The 26906-nt window shown below is 40.2% G+C and overlaps 1 protein-coding gene across 2 annotated transcripts in view; it reads left to right on the forward strand.

Moving 5' to 3' along the window:
• Positions 1-26906, forward strand: part of ADGRA1 (adhesion G protein-coupled receptor A1) — a 162817-nt gene that overhangs the window by 83682 nt on the left and 52229 nt on the right. For both annotated transcript variants that reach the window (XM_053449886.1, XM_053449887.1), the window contains 2 exons: positions 23145-23346; positions 23993-24201. In XM_053449886.1, coding sequence (XP_053305861.1) covers positions 23145-23346; positions 23993-24201 — 411 coding nt within the window. The remainder of the gene's footprint in view (positions 1-23144; positions 23347-23992; positions 24202-26906) is intronic.

Consider the following 26906-nt stretch of genomic DNA (forward strand, 5'->3'; position numbering starts at 1 on the left):
AGATGCATGCTTATCATTTAAGCATGGTCGCATCACTGGAGACTTCTGAATGAACAGAATAATTGACATCTCAAGGAAGAGTATCTTGTAATTGAAGCATTATTAATTAAGCACCATGTTTAACTGGAATTTACACATTCATAATGGTATTTCTTTCTTTATTTATATTTTGCAGTTCATTATTTCCTGCTTAATGAGCTTTGTGAGACAATCAACTGATTTAAGTCAATGTAAAATAAGATGATAAGAGAAATGTATTTTGTAAATACCTTGACATATTGACCTTGATTTATGGATTCCCCAGACTCCTTTGGAATGAATTTCAAATTAGACTTGATGTATAAATTATACTTTGATGTTTTCTAAAAATCATGCTAGGCTAGGATGTCAACCGTTTACTGGTTTGATCGCGAAATTCACGATGATGTATTGTGACTTTGACTGTATGAGCATAAAAAGGAAGTGATGCTTACGAAAATACTACAGCAGTTTCCCCAAATTCTACATTTTATAGCTCTATACGCGATGTACAGATTAAAATCAGCAACATGTATGTGTCAGAAAACCTCAATATCTGAAAATATCAATATCACAACATTCCGAGGTCTCCTCTTCCAGGTGGACCACACACCAAAAGAGGAGGTGGCATCTTCTCATGACATCAGACGCGGGAAGCAGCGAATTGCCTAAGATAATGTCACATTTTGTAGACTTTTTGACAGTACGTGGTTTCCATATGGGACGTTGGATGACATTTACAGTAACAGTAACTTGTGCTACGTCGTGTGAAACATTATCAGCGTTCCAAGCTCCAGGATCTATCTAATCTATTAAAGTGCTGAAAAGGTTTTGATGGTACTATAGCTAGTACAAGCGGTGGATTTAGTTATATACAAACACAGTATGTAGTATTATTGTTTGTTTACTAATACATTATGATCATATAACATTATGCTTTTTACAGTCCAGCATAGACTTCATCCTCAAATGAGGATGTTGTGTATTAATAGGGGCCCTAAGCAGTCCCTTAAAGGGACACTCCAGTTTCTCAGGCATCCCTTTAAACGTTGTATGTACTTTAATATGCATTCTTTAAAACCTGAAAAAAATAAAATGTAAGTACTTGCCTTTTAGTGGAAGCTGCAACTCCAAAGCTGTACCTTCCCCCTCTGCTCTGTGGTCTGATGATTCACACCCCTGATTTGTAGCTTGGAGTATCCAATCAATTGGAGCACTTACGGCACATGGGCACTGGGGTCTTGTTGGACTGGATGCGGTCACCGAGCCAGCACTGGAGTAGACCAGGGGTAAGCATATCACATGCAAGGAGGCATGTTCAGCTGTACACATGTTCTCCAGAGCATATAGCTGGGGGTGAGGGGATGGGCAGAGGGGTAAGTGCGTATGGAAGGATTCTACAGACCCCCCCATGCATTTGGAAGGTGGACACCATGAGACCTCACAGCCATCATATGCATTAAAGGGCTGATGGCTTATCTAATTTGCGTATGGTAGGGCAAATTACATCCATAGGTATCCTTCATGCCTAATGCTAGTTAAGACCCAAATTATCTGCCCCACGAGTTGGTTTACCCATGGTTACACTACCTAAATCCTTCTTAAGTCTTTGACATGTTGGAAATGGAAGGTATAATGTGTGTACAAATATGCTCTGTCATTCACTATAAATTACAACGTGTTTGAAACAAGAGAAACCTACTAATTTAATCTGAAACCCTTCATGCAATAAATAGCACTAGCTGTCTATCAGTGCGTTGCCACAGCAACTAATTTCCTTTCTGCAACAGGTCGCATTAACGCAAGGATCAGTGAAATAAAAAAAAATAGAATTGGCCGGTAACGCTAGCTATTCTTAGGGAAAAAAAAAAGATTCTATATAACATACGGGCAACGACCTCACATTACACAGGAAGTTTAGGATGATGCGTTCTGTTCTACATAACGAGCTTAGACATGCCGTACCTATGATCACCTACTGGTTTTGAGCTCTTTTCTATTTTCTGTTTTATGTATGACTTTAATACATGTACCAAAACCAACCCAAGCAAAAACAGACAGCTGATTAATAGACTGCCCTTCGGTGCGTCACAAGTTTTCTCACGGGCCTTGTCAGCGAGGTCCGGTTCATATCCTCGTGGACGCACGTGAGAAAGGAGGGCCACATCTGGACTTGCCTTTACACTTGGGGGGATATATCCTAGCCTAGGGCGACTAGGCCTAGAGTGGCAGCTTCAGGGTGGCGGCAGTCCCCCCCCGGTGTCCTGTTGCTCAATTGGACAATTATAGGGGAGATGTTTGAGCTCCCCAAATGGCCTGTTTACACTATGGAAGCTGTGTCTGCTCAGCACAGTCTCCATAGACGACACAGTGCCCTGCCTCTTAAAGATACGTAGCTCATTTTATTGAATACTGGATGTCGACCATGTAGCCTAGGGCTGCCCCAATGGTAAATACGTGACCAGTGGTGGGTCCCAATTGATCATCCAGAAGGTTGAAAGGTTGTTGGTTCCCTCATGTAGTGGAAATATGTCTTGTGTTTCGCTTCTGGACTGCCCTTGAGGCGGGATCGGACTGATATGTTGATGGACATTTTCCTCTTTAATGGCACAAGTGAGAGGCTTTATAGTGGGCATGGACTGTAGGGCAGGCTATTAATCTGCTCGGGGTTACGTTGTTCTCAAACATTTTAGCATGCAGTTTCAAGGGATCTCTTGGGGTCCACCCAAGCGTAATCATGAGCCCAGACATGGACCTCCTCACTCACTTGTTCCTAGATGGATACTGACTGCACTCCTGTGATGAGGTTCGTGAAAGTTGAAGAAGATGCCTGAGGTTAGTGGTTTTCCAAGTTTATTGGTATTCGTAAAGGGAAGTCAGGATAAAACAATGTTTAAAATTGTACATGTTGATTTTCTCATCTATAAGTTAAGTTTGTTGGGTGAATCAGCAGCTGAATCTTGAATGCAAGTCTATCGAGTCATTACTCAAGCCTGTTAATTAAAGTGACAGTTAATTTACTTGTTGAGTATTTCTATTGGGATTATTGGGAGTTCTCGGTCTACTACTAAGGCGTAGAGTTAATTTAGTTAATATGAAGTCCTTTTTTTAAACTTAACGGCAAACCACTTAAGTGGAATTTCTATGATTACAACAAGTTGTGTGTTTTTTTTTATCCCTCTCATTTTATTTACCAAAGTGGTTTTTAAGAACATTTTGATTTCCTCATGCAGTCCAAAGGACTAAATCTATTATTACCCTCAACCAATATGAAAAATAGAATCATAGAAGGGTCTATTCAATAAACTGAAAGCGTGAATCCGAGTTTGGCTGACTCCGGGTGAAGCGCCACTGCTCGGGATCCCTAATTATCCCCCAAGCCCAGTGAGCGGCGGGGTAATTAAATTCAGCTGCGATTGGAACAAACCCCAAATATTCTAATGAATATGCAAATTGTTTTGCAAGGGTTGGCTTCTGCTTTGTGGGGTTAACCCCTAACTCCACTCATCACTTGACTTTTTTAGTGAATAGTCTCCAAAGAGGCATTTGACTTCAAAAGAACTTAATTGTTTTATTGTTGACAATTCAGCGATGTACAGAGGGGGAAGGGACACAACATTTAGGCACAAATGTATTAGACTGAATTTAGACTCCTTTTGAATATTTTCTATCCCTAATGGAATTGCTGAAAAACAAACAAAAAATAAACGAGGTCTGATAATAAATGGATGTTCTTTATAAATCAAAGCATGATTAACATTAGGATTTAATTATTTTTAAACAATGGACCCATTCACAAAAAAACACTTGTGCCGAGGTTTTATTCAATACATTAATCTGGCCATATTGATTAGACGATGTCCCTTAAGATTTGGAGATGATTTATGAACCTGCAATTAACATGATTGCTATTATAGCATATTAACCCCTTAAGGACAATGGGCGGTCCCTAAACCCATTGAAAACAAGGCATTTTGAGCCCGTACATGTACGGGCTTTGTCATTAAGGGGTTAAACAATTGTAAAACAAACCCCGAGACCCGATTCTCATAAATGACTCCGAAACTCATAAATCATTGCGACGTAAGGACTTTAAAATGAAATATGCATTAAAGGAGTGTAGAACTACATATTCAGATACGGCAACCAAATGAATTGCTAGACATTACTTATATTAAAAAAAATATACCAACGAAATACTCAAATTGCAGAAAATAAACTTCGTCTGGATTAGCATTGCTTGCTTAAAAGCTGAAATTCTTACATTTAGCTTTCATTTTAATTACTGCAAGTTACTGATCCAGGGAAAGGAAATCAAAAAGCAATAATGTATGAGTGCAAATTTTCTTATAATGAATATTCCGAAATAACGGGCTGGTCTAACATTTAGACTTTACGCTAAAAATGAAGATCGCGCACTAAAATCATGCTCACAGGTAAGCAATTCCCAGGTAGTAAATCCAAAAGCAATCGCTAACTACTCAGATGTTTATATACATTTGGTTAGCATTCTAAGTCTTTGTTGTTCTTGGTAACATTAAAGGGAAACATTTGATTGCCTCAACTGAAGCTCATTACAGCCAACTGGTAAAGCCAGTAGTGTGAGCACATATGTTTGCTCATGTTTGTTTTGGGGTATCTTTAACCTTTTTTAAATAAATATTAAGTGGGTAGGGAGTAGAAGGGCAAGCGGGAAGAGGGTGGATGTGGCCAAATACCACTCTGCTGCCTGGAGAAAGAGTCAAGTGACCCGGAGACTCCGAGGCCGAAGCAGCAGAGTTCCCAAAGTAACCAAATTACAGAAAAATAAACTACTTATGTACGTGTGTATAGTATATATATATATATATATATATATATATATATATATATATGGAAAACTTTTGAAAGTACAAACAAAGGAGACTCTATTGACTAAAATTAAGTAGATCCATTAAGAAGAAAGAAATTAAAGATTACATTTTTAATAGATGCCGCATAGATGTCTTGGGAATGTATTGATTGAGCCATTTGTTAAGAAAATGAGCTTGTAATTGCTTCGGAGAAGCTTGGAATCTTACACTATTTTCATTAGATTTTTGTAATAATGTCTACACGCAACAATGAAATAAAACAAGAGGAAAAAAAAAGTGTTATCGGTTAATATGAGAAGAATATAGACAAAATACTTAAAAAGAATGATAGTTTGTAGCTTTATGGGTCATCGACTTTGTCTGCCAGAATACCCAGCCTGGAGATTAAATAAATAACTTATGTAGCATTACACGGGGAATTTAATACCAAACTTTATAATATCACATAAACAGGTCTGTTTGCAGCAAACCAACATATTGGTTTTACCTTCCCACAGAAATAATGGTTTTGAACACGTTTTTTTTTTTCTAAATGTTTTGTAGGTAAAACATCTCACATTTGCTGGTTTAATAAATCTCCGGTGGAAACTGTGCTTGCTCAGATGAAATTATACCCTACGGTTCTCACCGTTAACAGTCTTTTCTGTATTTCGGCCCCTGATTCCATCACGGGTAGCTTGTGAATCACAATGCTGCTGAAATGAATGCGGCGGGGTGTTTTATAGAATATTATGGTATATAGAGGAGAAATGCAATAACTCAGACTGTAAATATTATAATTGAATAAATCTATTTATTCATCCATTGGCTTGAGTACAGTTGGCTCAATATTGAGTTTAAAAAAAGCGAATTAACACTACTTAGCTACATAATTCCTCTAGTTTTGCAACTTTTTAACCCAATTTTGCCCCTTTCCTTTATATCCCGAATGTCCTTGAGCAATCACCTTCATTCACACACATGAGGAGAAGGTCGGCTTATATAAAAAAACCCGAATGAGTTAACGTGAAACAATTGAACATCACTTCACTATGTCAACTCGAACATTGTCTCATCTGTTTATTGTGCAGTAGTTTAGGTTCTTGTATTAACCCCTTAAGGACAATGGGCAGTCCCTAAACCCATTGAAAACAATGTATTTTGAACCCATACATGTACAGGCTTTGTCATTAAGGGGTTAAATTGTGTTGTTTGACTCAAGAACTTAATGGCTGCCTACTTGCTGTTGACGGTAGTGGAGTTGGCAGTCGATTGAAGTCTAGCCTTGTTTAATTAAAACATGAAGTTGGCGGTTGGATGAACATTTGTAAATAAATAGTTTTCCATTTTAGCTGACGTGGTGGCGTTGGGCTGAGCAGCTCTTCTCAACTTTTAACTCAACGCAACGGAATATTATGGGAAAAGAACCCGGAGAATCGTTCCCTGTAACATGGGGATAATAATGTGAAATTGTTTTCTATACTACACATTTTTATTAAGGTCTATACTTTGAATATGATGCAGCCTACTCATTCCTTGTAGAAATCACCATCGTATGTTTAACAAATATTGAAATTACAGCTTTTCTTTAGGTTTTCATGCAATGAATTCCATGTCAATGTTTGTGACATCCTGCCATTTTTGTGAAGCCGTGAGGTTCTGTAGGTTGCCTTTTTTTAGATCAGTGTTATTTTTTGGATGTTTGAGTACAGATATTTGAAACAGGTGTCAATAGATGAAAATTAAATAAAATTTCAAGGAGCATATTAATGATTGTCCTCGAATTCCCTCTTCCGCCATTTGCCAAAATTCACTAAAAGGGAGCAGTAACTCAACAATGGACCCGACTCCAGACATGAAATGAATATGGCTGCTCCTGTGGTATACATATATGCAGGGCCGGCCGAAGACTTAACGCCGCCTGGGGCGAAGTTTAAAATTGCGCCCCCCCCGCCGACGCGGGGGAGGGGGGGGCACGGCGGCATTTTAAACTTCGCTGACGCCATTATTCCCCCCCCCGGTACTTACCTTTAAAGAGTCCTGCCGGCGAGTCTCCCTGCTCTGCCACGGTGCCGGTTTGTAATGCTGAGCGCCGGAAATTGACGCCACTTCCGGCGCTCATCATTACAAGCCGGCACCGAGACTGAACAGGGAGACTCACCGCAGAGGAGAGAGAGGGGCGCCGAGCGGGTAAGCGAAAACTACTCGGCGCCCCTCTCTCTCTCTCTCCTCCGCTTTAAAACAAACAACCAAAAAAAAAACGCTTGGGGCGGCAAAGTGCCGCCCCTTCTAAAGTGCCGCCTGGGGCAATTGCCCCAGTCGGCTCCATTGTAGGGCCGGCCCTGCATATATGGTGGGTTCCTGATACATTTATATTGCTCATTTTCATCTCTAAAAGGTTTTGTGGAGCATACCGAACTGTGAAATTAAGGATTTGTGAAGAGTGGACAATTAAATTTAACGATCAATCAAGAAAGACCAGTCGGTCGTACATAATACATACATGTTTCATTTTACCCTTTTCCAACCCAGTATTGAGATAGGAATAAAACTGAGCTCTGTCTCGCAATCTGTATTCTTGTCAACTGAACTTCTGTCTCCCACGTTCAGTTTGACTGCAGTTCATATATATATTTAGAGTTTCGAAACAGTTGGGAATGTTCTGAAACGACTTCACAGTAAGAAAAGGAGACAGAAATATACATTGTAAGGCGTCTTGGATGCAGCGATTTTGTTAGTTTAAGGCAGCTATGAGATCAATGCGATTTTACTATATGGTTGGGTTCACAATACCTGTCTGTCACCAATAACTGATATGTCCTCTGCGGTCGGGGATTGCCCTAGACTCCAATTTGATTCTTCTTAATGCATCATTCTTCAAGATAATTTCTGTTTAGCGTTTCTTTACGCTTTTGTCTTCTGGCAAGTGTTTCAAAGAATTAAAATTGGTTTGACTCGGTGAGGCTGGCTACAATATAAATCATTAGGTTCTATCATTAGTATTGATTATAGTTTTTGCTAAGAGCAGAAAAGTCTGATTATGCCGTTACTAAGTATCCAGTCAAGCTAGAATGCCTAATTTACATACTTTTTATTCTTTATTATTAATTTTACATTTTTTTCTTTTTCCCTGCATATATATTTCTGTATATATATATATATATATATATATATATATATAATATATTAGCATGAAAATTGGGGTTATTTTGCTATTGGTTCTTGTAAAAAAAAACCTGCCGTCTCTTTTTTGTGTACTTTTATTCTGGAAGTAACTCTAATCTTCGTTACTCTCTTTGGTATGATCTATTACAGTTTGATTTATTAGATTATACGTACGCTGCTCAGACACGGGCTTTGCGATACCCTTTTGATAAGTATACATGGATTGATTTAAGTATCTGAGCTTTGTAATAGTATTTGTTGAAAAACCCGATTTAACCCCGTGGATCAGGATGAATTTTGACGGACTTAATGTTTGTTAGCAATCGGTCTGCACAGACTTAAACTGATGCTATACAGGGAAGACAGTTGGTTGTCATGGAAACTGTAGTTCGGTTTTTAATTCCACTTTGTGAGTAATGTTAACACAACAATGACGCGTTCTCCACTACAAGTATCAGGCTCTCTAAATGTCAGATTACATATCTAAAGAATTTAGGACTCTCCATTTGCCATTCTTCAATCTGCTTCTATTTAGCATCGTTGAACCCACAACCTTGCAACCGCTTCTCTGCATGAAACAACGACTTGACCGGTGATGGATGGAGTACTCCGATATTCCTTTCTGATAATTCCCAACTCAATCGTTCAGTTTATGCAACATTGTTTTTAACACTGCAGTTGGCTCAACTCTCAGAATCAAGACTGGGGATGACTAAGTGACGGTGGCATTTTAGGGCCAGTGGGCCACTAAATGACGTACATGAGACCATCAGCTGGATAAGTTCAACCACATGTTAGCCTTTTGTACTCTTGCGGTGATCACTCTGGATCTGCTGGAGAGGCAGTAAGGGTAAGTATGGGGGGGTGCTATTGGCCAACGGCCCACCAGGCATTTGCCCAATGCGCCAGATGGCTGGCCCAGGTCTTCTCAAGATTGTGTATCCTTCTATGGTCCATATGACACAACATCTGCATGTTAAAAACTTCACCAACTTCACTATTCTTCAAGAATATAGTAGGTTTCCTTAGATTTCCTTGGACTAGGCCAAGGGCAGCAGGTCCATGGGGGGGGATTGTCCTCTTGAGCAATCAGATCCCCCAGTGTCCCGCTGCTGAGTGGGCCAATTATAAGGCAGACCCCTGATCTTCTGAAAGGCCCATTTCCACCATGGAAGACTGTGCCCTTTGAGACATGTAGGAGTGCCAGTATATGACATCATATCTCAGCAGAGAGAATGGCAGCCATGGAGCGGGCAACTGGGAGTGCTGCTCTGGGTCACCACTGTACATAATGAGTACTTAGTAAAGTTAGATATCTAAGTAAGCCTTTATAATGTATAGTGAAGTCAGTAAGCAGAAATCTATCAGCTCATCTACAAAGTCACAGTTTAGTAAATAACCCTTATCCCACCAGACGGGAATCACACCAGATGTGTATATGCTATGCAGAGGATGGCTGCATTTTTTAAAGATATTTTAACCATAACAAAACATTATGAGGACATCCATTTTTTTTAAGTAATATTGACTGCTCTTCATATTTTCTTTTTCCTAAAAATCGCTCAAATTGAGATGAAAAATATCGACCTTTCTAATTCTTTACTGGCAGCGCTTCCAGTAAATGATGCGGTTCTCTTAGAATTACCTCTCCAGGGAAATGACCTTGGGTACACGCTGACATTTAACAAACGAAAGCTCTCGTCTGATTTCAGTGCTATCCTTGTTTCTCGTTCCGCTTCGGGCATGCACCTTTAACCCCTAGGGATTACCTGTTCTCCATGCTTCATGTAAGTTGTGCCCGAACTACAGTGTTTTTTATTAAGCTCATGATGGGGTTCTATGTTTACTTATCCACCAGACGCAATGGATGGGAGGCCTACGCCATTCACATTCTAGACTATAAATGACAACTAGCAACAATGTTTCCTTGCTTCATTCTAAATGCCATGGACCTGTACGATAAAACTAATTGTGGACGTTACTGTCCGTGTCTTCCTGCAGCGTCTTCGGGTTATTCAATTAACGGCTGCCACTTGACATCGGCCGGCTGTATATTTGTATATGCGACGGCTACACACAGGTTACCTTCATATATCTAGTAAAACTTCCTAACGCTACATCTCGACCCTCTAGTTTTAGAGTATGATCTCTTGTTGTGGGTAGTTTTCAGGTTAAATAACCCCCCCCCCATGGTTTATTTTCTTGTTCAGTTTATTTTCTTCGGAATTCTTGAAAATCCCAAATTATGTTGCACCCAACTGTTTTCTTGTATTCCAAATTTGATAGAAACCCGAGGTTACGCCTCTAGAAAGCTAAAGATTGCGGTTTACAAAGCAAAACAGTAGCAGTAGGTTTAGATCATTTGATAAGTTGCTTGCTGAGCCGAGGAGACTAACTGCCCACATAGTTAAATCTTCTGCTGGGAGACTAGTAAATCAAAGCGTAATATCTTAATGGTTTAATTAAATGCTGGTTGAGCAATGAAACCGTCAAGTGTGGCTGTTTGGTTAATGAAAATAATTTATACGGTTATGTTTTTTGCCTTTTTTACAGACATAACACAGAGGGTGGAATTTTGGTCCTCAGAGGTAGTTGGAGTAGTTAGCGGTGTCTCTCTCACACCTTACAGACATGATCACTGGAAATGCTAACTGTAGCTTAAAATGGGGATAACTGGTGTAGATTTACACCTAAAATTATTTGGTAAAAAGCAATGTATTAGTGTGGGGTCTAGGGCAGCACCCCAGCTTCCCTCTGCTCTCATCTCTGCAGTCTCTGGGATATGACCTCATATCCAGGGGCATCATTCAGATAGACGCGCGGGGCACAGTTGTCCATTTAAAAAAAAAATGTAATTATTGTTTTTTATAGCCCCATCAAAGTCCACAATGCATATGGGCTTGTTGAGGAGATCAGAGATCATCCTTGGAACCGGACCATTGCGCAGTTGCACACTTGGGAGTCTGATGACCTCATAAAAAACTGTGCCTTATTTTTGATGACTGCTGTTGTCTTGGACCTGCAGCGTGTTCACATATCTTCTGTCTTTCAGTAAGATAAAACCTCGTGATAGTAACACCAGTAGCCCATTACATCTATGCTATTAACCCTTTAGTTTTAGATGATAGCATCTTGTCCTACTATTTTCCTTCTCTTAAATATACTGCCACCTCTATTTTTAAAACCCTTTATGTATTTGAGTGTTTCCGCCATATGCTCACTGGTATCTCCTCCAAGCTATACATATTAAGATTCTTAGTCTATTTTTGTAATTTTTGTTTTGTGGACCATGCACCGTTGTAGCACCCCTTCCTTAGACTGTTTCCAGAATATCTAAACGTACTCCTTCCTGGATCCTGGGGCAAAAGGGCGGGGCCTAAAGGGGGCAGGGTCACACACTCTGCATGACCATACCTGGGAACTCTCCGGGTTTGACCCGGACATTGCCGGGTGATGCCCACGACATCAGCAGAAACGCCCCCATCGTCAGCTAGATCTCCCCCTGATGTCAGCGGGACCGCCCACTGATGTCAGGGGAGACTCCCACTGACGTTAGCGGAACCTCCCACTGACATCAGGGGGAACTCCCACTGATATCACGGGACCGCCCGCTGATGTCAGTGTGCAGTCCTGGCCGCGTCCCGCAAGGGAGGCTCCGGGTAGCCGGAGCCCAGAAGTTCCCAGGTATGTGCATGACCCCGCAGCATTGAGCTCTAGGCTACACAGTACAGATACTGGGTAGTTTGAAGCTCATTTACAAGCGTTTAGGATATGTGTGTCCTAGACATACCCAGTTATCACAATGCTGCCTGTACACACGAACTTGATGGAACAGGACCCCTAAAAAATGGGAAATTCTGGACTGGTATATCTTTATTCTGGAGATGAGATTCTAGACATGTACTTTGTGTAATGTCTGGCCAGAGACATCGTCCATACATCTGCTTTATGTACCATGTACAAAAGGAGTAAAACATGTAGAATACAGTATGTATGTAAGTAGTAAAAAAAATGTGCTTTTCTGTCCACCTGTATAAAACCCATTAAGTATTCTGCATGATATTTCCCGGCATCGTTAGCTATTAATTCCTCCGCTACTGCGATTGCATATTTTAAATATAAATACCAACCTAATAAAGACAAAGATCACAGCCATTTTATTCATACAGTCCACGAATAAACAATGGGGGTTTCAAGTGGTTTTGGGTTTAATTACCATTATCCATCATATTCCTAGTATACAGTTTACGGAAACGTAACAAGTGCTTTAAATAATAGAATAACCACTTTTTACACACAAAGCTCATCAACGAGAGCCTCCGTCACCTAAACACCTTCGAAATAGCTGTCAACGCTTTCTCCGTTAGAAATAATGTTCCCAGCTGCATCTGTGAATGCGAGATGCTGCTCCATACGAGCCCATTCAGCCAGAAAATACATCTTCATGAGGACATTTAGCATAAACCAAAAGGTTGTTCCTTGTTTTTGTTCATGCACTCTCTAAAAGCTTTATAAAACATTAATGCCTACTCGCATCTCGATCATATGCAGTCGTCGGGTGACCTTTCTTTTATTAGAATGTAGAGAGAGGAATTAGTTCTGTTAATTCTTGTAAGTTATCTAAAGGTATCGACAGAACGATTACCTATGTAGGCGCTGTGGTTTTGCCTCCCAAGTAGGGTACTACACTCGGTTGGACAAATGTCCCCAGTTTTGTAAATCTCAGGTGGAGCGAGGCTCGGACCGGATATCTGGCACACAAGGCTAATGACTGACATGAAGCAGTCCGCGTACTCATGTCCGGCGGCAGATCAGATAAACCCTGCCACACACTACCTAATGCCATTAGGCAGCCACCAGCCTTAAAGTGCCAAGGACGCCTCGTCCTCCCCAGTCTGGCCCTGATTGGAGCCATACTAGCCGTCTAGACTAGCCTGGCTAATCTCAGTCCTGGACTTGGAATGAAATGAAATGCAATCATCCTATAACGCACAGTCCATGTATCTATGCTTAGCTACCAGCACATAGGTAGATAGATAGCTAGATCGATATATATAGATAGATTGATAGAATGCGGCTGATCTGGGATATGTGCCTAGGTTACCGTGCCTAGGGGCAGAGCCCCTACATCTACAGCTGGGTCCCTTACCTTACAACAGCAGAACGTTGCTGCTCACATTATACATGTATGTTAGTTAATACAGATCCACTTGACCCTTTGTAGAGAAATGGGAGAACAGAGCCCCCTTTACAGAGTTTGCCACGCGTCCCACTATTAGTGTTGTGAAGTCTTATGAAGTCTTAAGCCGGAGGTCGGTACTAGAACGTTTTTGGTTACCCCGATTGGTGGTCACAGAATTTTTGTAATGGTGACAATATTTTATGGTTAGCTCCATCATTTCTTTTTATGAAAAAGAGTAATAATAAAATATACATTTCATCATTAAGGCAAAATCGTCACCTTCATGTGTTGGCGGTTCTGCTGCTGTTCTCTCGTGAAGTGATTATTTATTCCCCTAGGCTATGAAGGATATATATTTTTGCACCTTCTTCCGACTGACACATTTGCTGTCACTAACCCCCAAATGATTGCAGCTATTGGTAATTGGAAATTCTTTTTTGTTTCTCCAAAAATAAATGCAATAAATTTTAATTATCTCCTACCAAGACTTTTTTCAATATTTGACTTATTTAGAGTTGGAAACTAAACACTTGTTTAAGTGTGATAAATAGCTACTTTGTGTCTTTAAATGGAAAGCAATACATTGTTTCTTCCTTTGTCTTTTGCCAGGCTGTAAGGATCATGCAGAAATCTTACATCACAAAAACTGTTTGTACTATACTCCCATTAATGATCTTCTGAATGATTCCATGTGTTTATGGTTGGCTCTTTGCTACACTTCTATTATAGTGCTTTTATTCAAGACTAGTTCATGGGTTATGTATGTCTCCAACAGTCCTGTTTCCACAAGACAGTCCCAATTTTAGGACACTGTTCCTCTGTCCCGAGTAGCTACCACACTGTCCCACTTTTCCGGGGCAGTGGGGAGCATGAGCTGGTTGGAGTGGTCCTTTGATCTCTCCATACCAGCCCAGAGAGCAGTTGTTGTTGCTGGTGAGGTGGCCATACTTCCTACTTCTTCTGGGACCGAGTCTTCTCTACTTTAGTCCAATTTGGACACCTGTTCGGGGTGGTATGGTTGTGACAAACTCAAACTCTAAATGGAATGGGAGAGAAGAGGAACCCAAGATATAGAGGTGGTGGGAGATTTAGCTAGTTCCACGGGTGAAGATGGTATCCATGGACGACTTTTGGCTGAATATATTGAAGTGGAACATTATGGTTAGTGACCTGCAACTCTGGATACGGTGGTGGGTAGTGGCCTTCGTAGAATGACGCTGGTTGACTAGATCACGTGGTGGTTAGTACCGCAAAGCTCTCTGACAAGGTCCATAAAGACATGGTTGGAGGAGCTTGGGGTGGAAAAACTTGACGGGCCACACAGAGCCCTGACCTCTTTTGGGATAAACTGGAACAGAGATAGTGAGCCGGGCCTTCTCATCCAACATCAGTGCCTGACCTCACAAGTGGGGTAACAGAATTTTGTCTACAGGAGGTGGAACATTTACTCGTTCATCTTTAAAATATTCCGACATCATGTATAAACTTTTACACGTAAATTTCAGTGGAGTCCTATTTTATAATGTTAAAGTTAAAAACCTTTCTGCTTTATACTAGTGTGAATAAAAACAAAGGACTATCCGAGGGCTGTTCCTCGGTGTCTTGTAGGACTTATTAAGGTGCTCCTTGGAGGAAGAGTAATGGCATTTTGTATGTCAGCAGCTTTGTTTTACCACTGATTTATCTTTCATCTTCAATCTCCCATATGCTTTTGATGTAAAATCACTCAGAATCACATTTCTTTGTAAACAGCTGAAGTGGTTTTAATGAACGCCAATTTTATATAAATTGTATAATCCTCCCAAAAAAATAATTAATGTATATCACGTTCCTTCAGTTTATCAATATGCTCTGGCATTCTTTTATTTAATAACTACCCATCAGTGCATTCATATATATTTTTTTTTCAGAGAGGAATCATAATGTTTCCCTTGTTTAACCATAAAGCAAAATCATCGAGTCATTAGTTTGATGCAATAACATTTTAAAGATTTCTCTCCAGTGATCCCGACCACAAAGTCTTTTTTAATGTTATTTTTAAATCTTTTTTTTTCTTTTTTTTAAAGAAAATCTCAATGATGTTAATTACACAGCTTTAATACAAGGAATGCTTGGGGACTAACCAAGTAAATCCATATGGAAACAGCACATATTTATATTCAGAATATACGTTATAAATTATTATTTTTATATATATAAATTGAGTGCATTTGGAATCCTTTGATGAATGGAAATAAAATTAGCAATATTGTAACAAGGCAGTGTAGTTCCCAATGGATGGACCGACGGGCTAAAGACCCTGACTGCTGGCAATTAACGGGGTCATCTCTTTCCACTTATAATTTCCTTAAGTCATGGCATGGCTCAAGAAATGATTCAGCTCTGTGCCATGCCAAAGTTAGGCCTTATGGATAAGCTGGTCATAATAATAAGTTAAAGTCTTCTGGAGTCTTTTGCCGGCTGAAGCTTGGAAGATTGATCAACAGAGCAAAGGCCAGGGTAGGCAGCAGAGAATTATAGCTCATACAAGGAACGGGATCAGGGCAGGCAGAAATCCAAGAAATGAATCAACAAACAAGCCAAAGATTTCATGAAAGAAAACTATAACTTAAAACAGATCCATATATAACACATTAAGCTGGATTCAGTGTCTCCGATAAATCACAAGGAACTGAATAGCAATTCTCTTATAGACCGATGTGTACCAGAATATGCTGAATCCAATCTCTCTTCAATTACTTGTTTTAGATCTTCTCTCCAGCCCTGAATCTGTCCAATTGTGCACTAAGGGCTCAAAACTGCTAGGTTTGTTCTTAAATTTACCAAATTAAGTAATAATGAACAATAAATTAAATTGAATCAACATAACAAATAATGTTTCTTGAGCCCTGGTCCCTTCCCCGTCTAGCCTACCGAGAGTTAAAGGGCCGTTCGAGCGACTCTGTCGCCTGCAGGGGCCTTCTCTAGTATCAACCAACAAATGATATTCGCCAGAATGCATGCGTGCCGTCTGAAAGTAGCACCCTGCAGCCCCTGAGGTTCAGGGGGACCCCGAAAGTCTCCATGGTACACGAGTGGATCCATTCATGCTGTTACTAATCACACGTGCTGCTAATCACTTCTGTACCAGACAGGGCAAGGTGTGTGTTATCATCTCATATTTATGTGAAATGATGGCACCCAGGTTTTATTAGTTCTGAACCACAATAAAATATGTATAAGAAGAGGGCGACCCCGCAAACAGCTTGCAGGGGGCCACACAATTTAGTGCCTCTGCTAGCACAGTGCTTGTGAGCGAACGTTTGTGAATGACTGGTCCACTTTAAGTTTGCCGCAATGGTTGTTATATTAGGAAGGGCCACATGCTTTCCGCATGGTTTTGTATCAAATGGACCCCTTGTCTGGTCCTATTTTCTCAACCACTGATGCAGCCAATCAGCGGCAGGAAAGTGTTCCCATTGGAATCAACAGGATCGCTTTCTGTGCATGCGGCACTCTCGCTGTTCTATGGCTAGAAGTAAGAACTGAGTGTTGGCAGCAGAAGACATGTTCAGCCTGATGCATCTCCTGGAATCCCAGAGAAGCAGATTCATAGCTGCCATTCTGCAGGATCTCCAATGCATTTCCAAGGGGAACCACTCGGCCGGCACATGCATTAAAGTATGATGACCGGGGTGATCCCATATCAAAACCAGCAAAGCATTTGCAGAAGAATGTGGTTCCCGGTCAGAGAAGTAATCACTTCTGATGGTTTTGTCTCTAAGTGCCAAGGAATTTAGCTTTGTTAAGAAGCTTTGATCCAAGGAGAAATCCGATTGCCCTTTGGAGTCAAGAAGAATTTTTTTCCCCTGTTGGCAAAATTCGAAGTAGCTTTTTTCTTGCCTCCTTTTGGATCAAGAGTAGGAAGGTTAGGTAGAATGGCTGAACTTGATGGACTTAGCTCTTTTTTCAACCTTATGTACTATGTAACGATATATATAGATATATATATATGTGTGTGTGTTTTAAGGAGGGTCGTATGCTGCCTTGTGTTTAACTGTAAATAGGAAAACAGATTCCAAAACCAGCAAAGCATTCCAAATTTTAAGATTTTCAAAGTAAGAAACCATTAAATGATGTCACTAACATTCATCGACAGCACATAGTAGCTATATTTTCAATATTTATCTGATAAGACTGGCTAAAAAAAAAAAGATATTTAAAGGATATTTTACAAAAAAATCCCAAATTGCCGGGTAGGGAATGTATAATCTTGTATGTTGATTCAATATGGTGAATGATGTGCATTAGTGCATTTTCCAGTCTCCGAAGACTGAAATAACTATATTTATCCAACAAAGTTGCCAAATGACTGAAAGGAATCAAATCGGCGCGCTGTAAATGATACATTGATATTTGTTTCTGGATGACGCTCCGCGCTTACCTAAATTATAAACTCCCTTGAAATTGATTGACCAGATTTGCGAATGTTTGTTGTGTGGGTGTACGGCTAATATTTATGCGTAAGCTTGAAAGCTGTCTGGAGAAGGAAAGCAAAGACCCGCTGGCGATTAAGTAGCGTGGCAACTGTTTAACAATGCATAGACATCGAAGCTGTTTATGTATTTTTTTCCCCTCAAAATACCTGGCTTGCCCGCCGATGCAAAGGCTGATCCCACATTGACAGCTTGAAATTACAAACTCCTAATTTATTATCTTTTCCTGAGCAGCTGAGGGCAAAACACGAGTTGTTGCCCATTTTTGGTTTTCCAAAAAAAAAAAAACATGATGAATTCCGTCTAAGTGGGTACGCACAGGTGTTCCATTCAAAGTGCCGCAACGTTGTGTCAATTATTTGGGTCGATGCTCAAAGCGTTTTATTTTGGTTAAGCGTACAAAAATTGCTTACGGAAGAAAATTAAACAAACTCAGAAATAAAGAAAGATCCTGACATATGCCTATTTTCGTTACTCCTTTTCTTAAAGGGGAACCAATTTTCTTGTTACTAGTATCAAATTTATTTATTTTTTTTCAAAAATGTTGGGCTTTTTTATTATTTTTTAAACTGGTTTTAATTTTTGAATAATATAATGCTTTCAGGCAGCTGCATATGAGACAGTGATATGTGTTCCCGATCTGTTATCTGAGCCCAATGTACTAGACCAGGGGTAAGCAAACTTCGGCTCTCCGGGTGTTGTGGACTACATTTCCCTTGATGCTTTGCCAGCATTATGACTGTAAGAGCATTATGGGAGATGTAGTCCACAACACCTGGAGAGCCGAAGTTTGCCTACCCCTGTACTAGACCAACACCCTGACTCCTTATCATACTGCCTGTGGAAAACAATGGTATGGCTCAGTCTTAATCACCCAGTCACTGGAACTGAACTGTGATTCTGGGAAATTAAATTCATTGTATCTACGCCCTGTTGATAAACTTGCTGAATAAGACATCTAAGACAGTCATGATTGTAAAAAGGCAAAGAGAAAGAGATGGTTGTTTAAACGCAGCTACAGACAGAGAAAGATAATTTTTAAAGTTGCTCGTCGGCTAGCGCTGGAACAAAGCTTTCGAGTCGGAGGCTCCCACCTCCTGATCGATAATACAGATTCCGATGTAGCAGCCGCTGATGAATGGGAAGGAGCTGTCCGAGGTCCTGAACGCTCTCGGGATATTACGTGCCGGCTGCTGTCCCTGGTGCTGGACGCTGCATTTATTTAAAGGGAAGCTCTATGAAAATTCCATGAACAGAGAGAACTCGGACGTGATAGCCTATGGGCTCCCGGGGGGGGGGGGCTAGTTACCAATAGTTCTGTAGGTTTTTTTTTTTGTACGAATGTGGTATAGAACTTGTTTGTCTTTTTTATTTGTATGTATGTTTTGTTCTCTTTTGTATACATTGATATATTAATAAATAATAATAGTAATAAAAACAATAGTTCGGTAGGGATAAGAGAAGTGTTTAACTTCATAACTGGGATCTACAAGTTATATAGATAGTTAAATGGTAGTTTATGCTACATAATCATCTTATTTCCAGTAAGAATGGGAGCAATCAAATATGTAAGTAATTATATGGTTGCACGTAATTATACTATAGCCAATGTTAAACGATATGGCAGCAGTCTATTTAATCGCAACAGTTTGTAACGAAAGGGACGAGCAACTAAAATAAGCGCTGTCTCGGCTTTTAACACAACTTAATCCATTTGTTACATTTTCTATGAACGTTGGTTTGTCAATCAGCGTCATTGTCTTGGATATATGTAGTTTCAAAGTTTACCTTTGGACAGCTGAGATCCGTGGCGGATTGTGGCGCCATATAATGACGTTCTTGTTCTTAAGTTCTCTCCCTTACAAAGACTGCCGGAATCTATTAAAAACCATCAGCAACTTAACAGGGAACATTATTATTATTATTATTATTTATTGTTTTATATAGCGCCATCAAATTCCGTAGCGCTGTACAATGGGTACTTAATGGAAAGAATAATCATGCAGGTCAGGAAGTTACATTGGTTGGTCACATGGTTTACTTCTAAGCTGCGTTACTTGTTTATATAGGGTATTTAATTGTAATTACCGTGCTCTCATTGAGCTCATTTTTTCTCAGTCCATCTCACTTATTTATTGTTCTTTCTTCCCTTTCTCTTTCTTTCACCTTCTTGTTTATTATCCCCTCCTGCCCTGCAAATAACACCGGCAAGCATCCACCAGCCACTCTCACTACCTGCACACAACACTATCGAGGAGCTCCTCACCCCACCCGATGCACAACACTGTCCAGCAGCTCTTCTCAGCACACAACAATAACGGCCAGACATTTGTCAGCTTGTGACTTCACACTCACACTGGGGAGGACATACAGCAAAGATTAAATCACAGGGCCCCTCACTTTATTTCCACCTATTGGGTTACAGGGAACCTCATCATCCAAGGTCACATTAGGCTCTTTAGAAACACGAGTTAATGGGTGTTATTTTCCCAGATAAAGGCAATATATCTTCTCCCGAGAATCTCATATAAAAATCTACTTAATGAGCTAATTCTAAAATATAGATAGATAGATGGATGGATGGATAGATGGATATATATATATATATATATATATATATTAATATATTATTTTATATATATATATATATATTTTTTTTTTTATATATATATAAAAAAAATATATTAATATATTGATCGACTTTCTTATTGGTAATTTTTGTTCTAGCAGCAACCCAGGAATCTGAATGTGTATGCCTTTTATGCTTTTCAGGTCATGTGCTCCCCTTTAATCATATTTTTTTGCTGTGCATGTTTGCAAATTGAAGGGTAACTTTCAGAAGCCAGTGGGGTTTATTTACTAAACGGTGAGATGCTTTACCTGTACATTAGGAGGAGGAAGAGGGGTGAGTCTCTTCGGCAAGAAGACTTGAGCCTATCATTTATAGATACAGCGCGAGGAGATACAAATGTGTCATCTTGCCTACCGTTCACTGCTTAGTGAATAAACCCCAAAGAACATGAAGAGGGAATTACTATCACCGGTATTACTGCACAGAGCGCTACACAATAGGACCTAATGGATTAGACTGTGGCTGTAGAATGAAATAAAATGTCACCTTTATGCTGTCGCATGCAGCAATTTCAGCTTCTGCATTTATATTGAATCCCACGTCTCTCTCTTTTTTTTTTAATTTATTCATTTAGCTTGCGTTCTATTCCGTTACCAAACAGAGGCTTCCTTCCCAGAATAGAGTTAACGCAGATTACGATAAAACTCTTAATTACGGCTGCAGCGTAATGTGTTTTAATAAGATTAAGTACATTGTATATATCTTTTAATAACAGCAATGTAGACTTTGTTTGACAGCAAACCAAAGAAAGCACCTTGTTCTCCGTTATATTCATTCATTTATGCTGTTTTATTGACGCTTCCACTTGATTGGGATTGGATGAGACAATAAACAAAAAAATCTGTAATGGGGAATGGATCGATAGCTTTGAGATGCTATTTATGAAGCAGTAAATATGGCACCTATGTAACGGACCGAAGACACCGCAGTAATTATAATATGGATATCTACCTAGCCTCGGCAGCAGTAACAAACCCACTGAGAGAGGGCAGAAGCTATGGGGCAGCTTCATTCCTTGGGGAGTCCCTTTCGATGCCCCAACACTCCCATCCTACCTCTCTGATTTCATGTCCAAGTGCCCCTGATGTCTTGGAAAGGTGGGGGGCAAAGATCTGTACTTCGCAGGGGTAACTGCATTGGGATGTGATGTCATACTTGGTGCCCCTGATGTCTTGGAAAGGTGGGGGGCAAAAATCTGCTCTTTGCCAGGGTGAATACATTGGGATGTGATGTCATGCCTGGTGCCCCAGATGTCTAGGAAATATGAGAGTAGGGGAAAAACCTGTTCTTTGACAGGCTGACTGCATTGGGATGTGATGTCATACTTGGTTTTCTCGATGTCTAGGAAATATGAGAGTAGGGGCAAAAATCTGTACTTTGCTGGAGTGCATTGGAACAAAATGTCACGCCCAGTGCCCCAGATGTCTAGGAAAGGTGGAGGCGGGGGCGAAAATCCATCCTTTGCCAGGGTGACTGCATTCGGGTATGATGTCATACCTGGTTCCATCATTGAGATGAGAGAAAGGAATTGCAGCTGGTGCATAGAAGCCCCTGCTGATCCTATCCGCACCCTCATTGACCCCAATAGCTACACCACCCAGCCGTTCTCAAACATCAGCCCCATGGAGACATCACAACGTGCATTCATATTTAAAAAATACATATGAGAGACAGCGAAGCAGAAGGCATAAAGTCTAAAAGAACAAGGGGGGCAAAATAAAGGAAACCATGGAGGCATTAGGAAGCAGCCTCGTATAATCATGTATGCATATAGATGACTACTGCTGCACCTTGGGGGAATTCTCCTTGAAATGGAATGTGTAAACTCCGTAATTATACATAATGACAGAACACAACAGATAATAAAAAGGAGAGCTTCGAAATAAGGAGTGTCTCATATATATATATATATATCCATCGCTCAGCTACTAACGTAAATTGTCTCTGAAATACCCCAATTCATTAACGTTTATTTCATGCTGTGCACCGACTTGTTTTCAGAGGTCTACCACTTGTGACGTTAATCAACAGAGAGCTCTCTGTATGGTTGACATAAAAGAAAGATTAACTCCTTAAGGGCCATTGTTTCCGCAACGTTTAATGGAATCGTGTGATCTCTGCGATCGGCCATGAAATATATCCCCACGGGGAACTCGCTGTATTTGCTTGCTTTCTCTAATTAAAACGTTTTATATATATATATATATTTTTTATCATTCTCTCTTCTTCTGGTGGTTCAATAGTCCATCCTTTTCAATGTCTTTTTTTTTTTTTTTAAACCAAACGATGTCTTCTTTACAAACGTGTAGTTTTGCATTCTCCAGTTCTACATCACCCAGTACTTTTTAATATTTCAGTATTTTTTTCCCCCGAACGGTTTTCACCCCCCCCCCCTTTTTTTTTGTGTGTGTGGTTACAATGCTTTAATCTAAGTTGTCTGATTCTGTATTAAGTGAAGGAGAAAATGTGGCGGAGGTTGTCTCTTTAAATCAGATCTGCAGTGTTGATGGACCCTCTAGCAGGCATGGTAAAAACCATTCTCACCTCTGCAGCGGGGAACTTGACCATACCGACTCACACATGCAACGAAAATGCCTTCCCTCTTAACATGCACTCTACCGACCTTATTCCCATGGTTACTGCTGCTGCTTGTTACCGTTGCTTCCATCCTGCAGGAAAAAAGGAACTAGAACACGTATTCTTAGTGCCTTACTTTAAAACATAATGAAAGCCACCCTGTTGTGACTTGCATTTTCAATTTTTTTTTTCTCCTTTCTCCTTTTTTTTCCTTTTTTTTTTTTTCCTCTCGCTCTCTCGCTCCTTTCTCCCTGGCGTGGCAGAACACCGTAGCTGTTGCTTCTCTCCATTTGCCACGGTCTGCCTTCGCACCGTCCCTGCAATCTGTTGATAACTCCACTCGCAAGCTACGGGTTATCGTCTTTCGTAATGGTAAACTCTTTCCTATCGCCGGGAACTCATCGTATGTCACAGATGATGGTAGACGTCGGCCAGTGGCCACGCCAGCTGTGTTTTACAAAATAGGTAAGTTGCTCTTTTTTATATTATTATTATTATTCTCTGTTTTTATCTGTAAAAAAAAATGCAGATGTGCATGAATGCTGAAAAGGAACCTGTTAAATAAAAGTAAAGATTTTTAGGTATTCTAAGCAAGACACCTTGCACTTATGACCTGGACAGGGCATCGTACGTCAATCACGCAGGTTTTTAGCCAAATATAATAATTCTCAATGATTGCAGTCACAATATGAATGGTGCTTTTTTGCACTCTGCACGTTGGTGTTCATTCATACGGCTCGAGACACGAACGTCGAAGCAGAATTTTATTACAGTGACTGCAGACGGCAGAAGGAGAAATCTCTTCTAGGGGATGTTTCTTGAATTCCTTACATTCTTAAGGACAAAAACGTAAATCGAAGGGATTTTTGCCTTGGTGATTAACAATACCATGGACTGCTATTTTATGGATTGAACAACAGATGCAGAATAATGTCTGTGTTTTTGAGAGAGGCTACGATCTCTCCCTAGAATGAAACAGCCAAGATAAATAATCAAGAAACTTTCCGCTAGGATTTTTTTTTGTTTTTTTTTATATCATGAATACCGGTATTCTGTAATAATCGTGATATATTTCCCAGTTTTTCCACCGATCATTTATTTTATCTTATAGATGGATACAGTTTTGGGAACCTCACCAACCCAGTGACTATTGCCCTGAGACACTTTACGGAGGGTGTAGACCCCATTGCTGCATTTTGGGATAGTGACCTTCCTGGTGGACATGGGGGCTGGCGTGGAGAAGCCTGCCACCTAATCTCTTCCGTAGCCAACATTACCACCATTCAGTGCGCCCACTTCGGTAACTTTGCCGTGCTAATGGTGAGTATGTAAAGTGAAATCCGGGGCGGGGGAGGGGGGGTTAGGGGTGGGGGTGAGGAATTCAATAATTGTGTGGTGAACTATATGTTAACGGGAATCCCTTGAGAGTAACTCAAGCTTGCAATTTGCATGTCTTTGGGGAAAAGTTAAATGAAAAGGTGATGAAAGATCAAGCCGGAGGGTTGCATTAGTTTAGTACTTAACCCCTTTCTCGAGAGCGGTGACATCAGAATTCTGTTGGTTCGCATTGTTCGGCTGGCTTTAATTAGCTACGGGACCACATGGGCCTGTCCCCTACCCATTAAAATTGGCTCTGGAGAGCAGACATTGGATTTATTACATTTGTACGACGGCAGTCCAGGCTTCTCTCTCTCTCGTTCTCCTGTATCAGTTGATTCCGAGAAGGCTGTCTGCTTGGTTTCTGTCTTGCTCTGTGTTGATCATACTAATTAGTTGAAGGGATACCGCAATGTTGAATCATTTACATGGAAGGTGGTAAAACAGACCGTGGCGAATGGGATATGGCTTCGAACTGGGATTTTTATTATTTTTATATTATTCTACCTCAACAATGATACTCCTCCATCCATATATTTCATTGCATTATTTCAATATTCATCAGCAGAAAGTTGACTCGGGAATTCTACTCAATCTACACTTTATATATATTAAAAAAAACAATTTTTTTATTTATTTTTAATGCTACAGAACCTACTGGCGCTCTGAAAAAAAAATGACATTTTTAACAAGGTTTTTTTTTTTTTAAATAGATATAAATTGTAACAATGTGACAAATAGGAACAATAAGCCTGTGATGTCATGTTATAGCCTATTCACAGTGTAGCTGTTGGTTATATATTAGGCACATGCTGTTTACAGCAAAGGCTTCCAAGTTAAACCTCATATGCATTTGGAAAAAAAAGCCCAGAGACAGTGTGGACGTGTGCAGAGAATTCCAAGCTGCTGCAGTCAGAGAGAGAGAGAGAGACCGCGGACGTCAGACAGTCACGAGAGGGAGGGGAGAATGTGTTCTTCAACACTCTAGACGATATCCATGTAAATTCTCAGACCCGCGCTACTGATTCACCATTACTTGGCATGGCTCATATATAAACCCCGTGATATACGTGACTTTTAGAATTCTCATCCCCCCCCCCCAAAACAATTGCCTTTCCACGTCTTTTCTCAGTTTGCGTTAGATATTTTCACGGCAATGTGTGTTACGTTCCCGGCGTGGAACTTGCGAGAGTATGTTTAGGAAGACCCTCTATATTTCTCCCTACGAGCCAAGGAAATGTATCCGGCTTACGCTCCTCGGCTGTTGGTTACAAGCGTTGCGTTTGATGCATTGAGACGAAGATCTAATTTCTTAACGTCCACGATGGAAGTGATATTGTTGGTAATTTAAAACCCCCAAGTTGAAGATAGGCACATGGCTAATTAGCATAGCGAACATGGGCCGTTTGGTTTTAGACTTTTCATAGAAGTGACCCAAATGGTCACTTATTACACCCAAAAAAAAAAATTAAACGAGACGTCATTCCTTTCTCTTTAAAAAGCCAAGGTTATCTCTCAGTCTATCCGTCTATAATAATGTATATGTTGTAAAAGCATATGGCGGTTTCCATTGATGGTAAAATGTCATCGCGTCTATAAATCTCATGTTACAGGGGTTACGTAACCAATTTTTATTTCTCGCTCGGGCACCTCCAGCATCTTAATGACTTCACGACCTGTCCCTCCGGTGAAAAATTCCGCACGGCCTAAAAATCCTCAACTAAAAAAAAAAAAAACGCCAAGTGCTGTAGCAGCTACGTCTTAAACGGATGGCGTAGAGATCAGAAAAATTGCCAGAGACATCCATCACGAGGTCCTTAAAAAGGTTAAGCCGCTAGAATTAGTTTCAAAGGGAATCTCTGAGAAAATACATCAACTGTGCTCAAAAAATCAGATTGTACGTCAAATATATACATATATATATGGTATCGTAAAAAAAAAGAAAAAAAAAAGCATAGAGTAACAAAAGCTACTGACCCGAGTCTCAATCTCATTTATTTTGTGAAGCATGAGATTCTATGATATGCTCAAGGAATGAGAATGGGATTTTAATGCAGGGACACTATGGCTGCCGGGGGGGGGGGGTCATCCCACACTATGGTAATAAAGCCTATGGGGAATGTGTACATTGATACTCAGCCAGTCATATAACTACAGCCCAAATAGTTACACAGTAAAGCTGCATGGGATCACCTCGATTGTAGATTTACTACAACTCGACTGTAAAGCAAGCAGGCAGTGCAACAAATTGTCGGGAAAAGCAAGCGGTATGTCTGGAGACATTAGTAGCAGGAGAAGAGAGAGGAGGTTCTGCCACTTTATGGATCTCTGATCAGACCTCATCTAAAGAATTGTGTTCAGTTCTGGAGACCCCATCTTCAGAAGGATATCGACACATCGGAGAGAGAGGAAGGCAAATAAAATTATGAATGGTTTACAGGGTAAAAATTATCAGGAACTGCTAAGGGATCTTAATATTATAACTTGGAGGACAGAAGAGAAAGCAGGAGAGAGATGTGATGGAAAGATTTAAATACTTACAGATAGTACAGAAGGGAAGTTTATAGCAAGAGAGGAGATATGTTAGAAGAAAAAGTCATAATGTAACTCTAGAGGGTGAGAGGCTTAGATGTGATGTAAGGAAGCTT

Source organism: Spea bombifrons, chromosome 11, assembly GCF_027358695.1.
Source record: "Spea bombifrons isolate aSpeBom1 chromosome 11, aSpeBom1.2.pri, whole genome shotgun sequence".
Taxonomy (NCBI): domain Eukaryota; kingdom Metazoa; phylum Chordata; class Amphibia; order Anura; family Pelobatidae; genus Spea; species Spea bombifrons.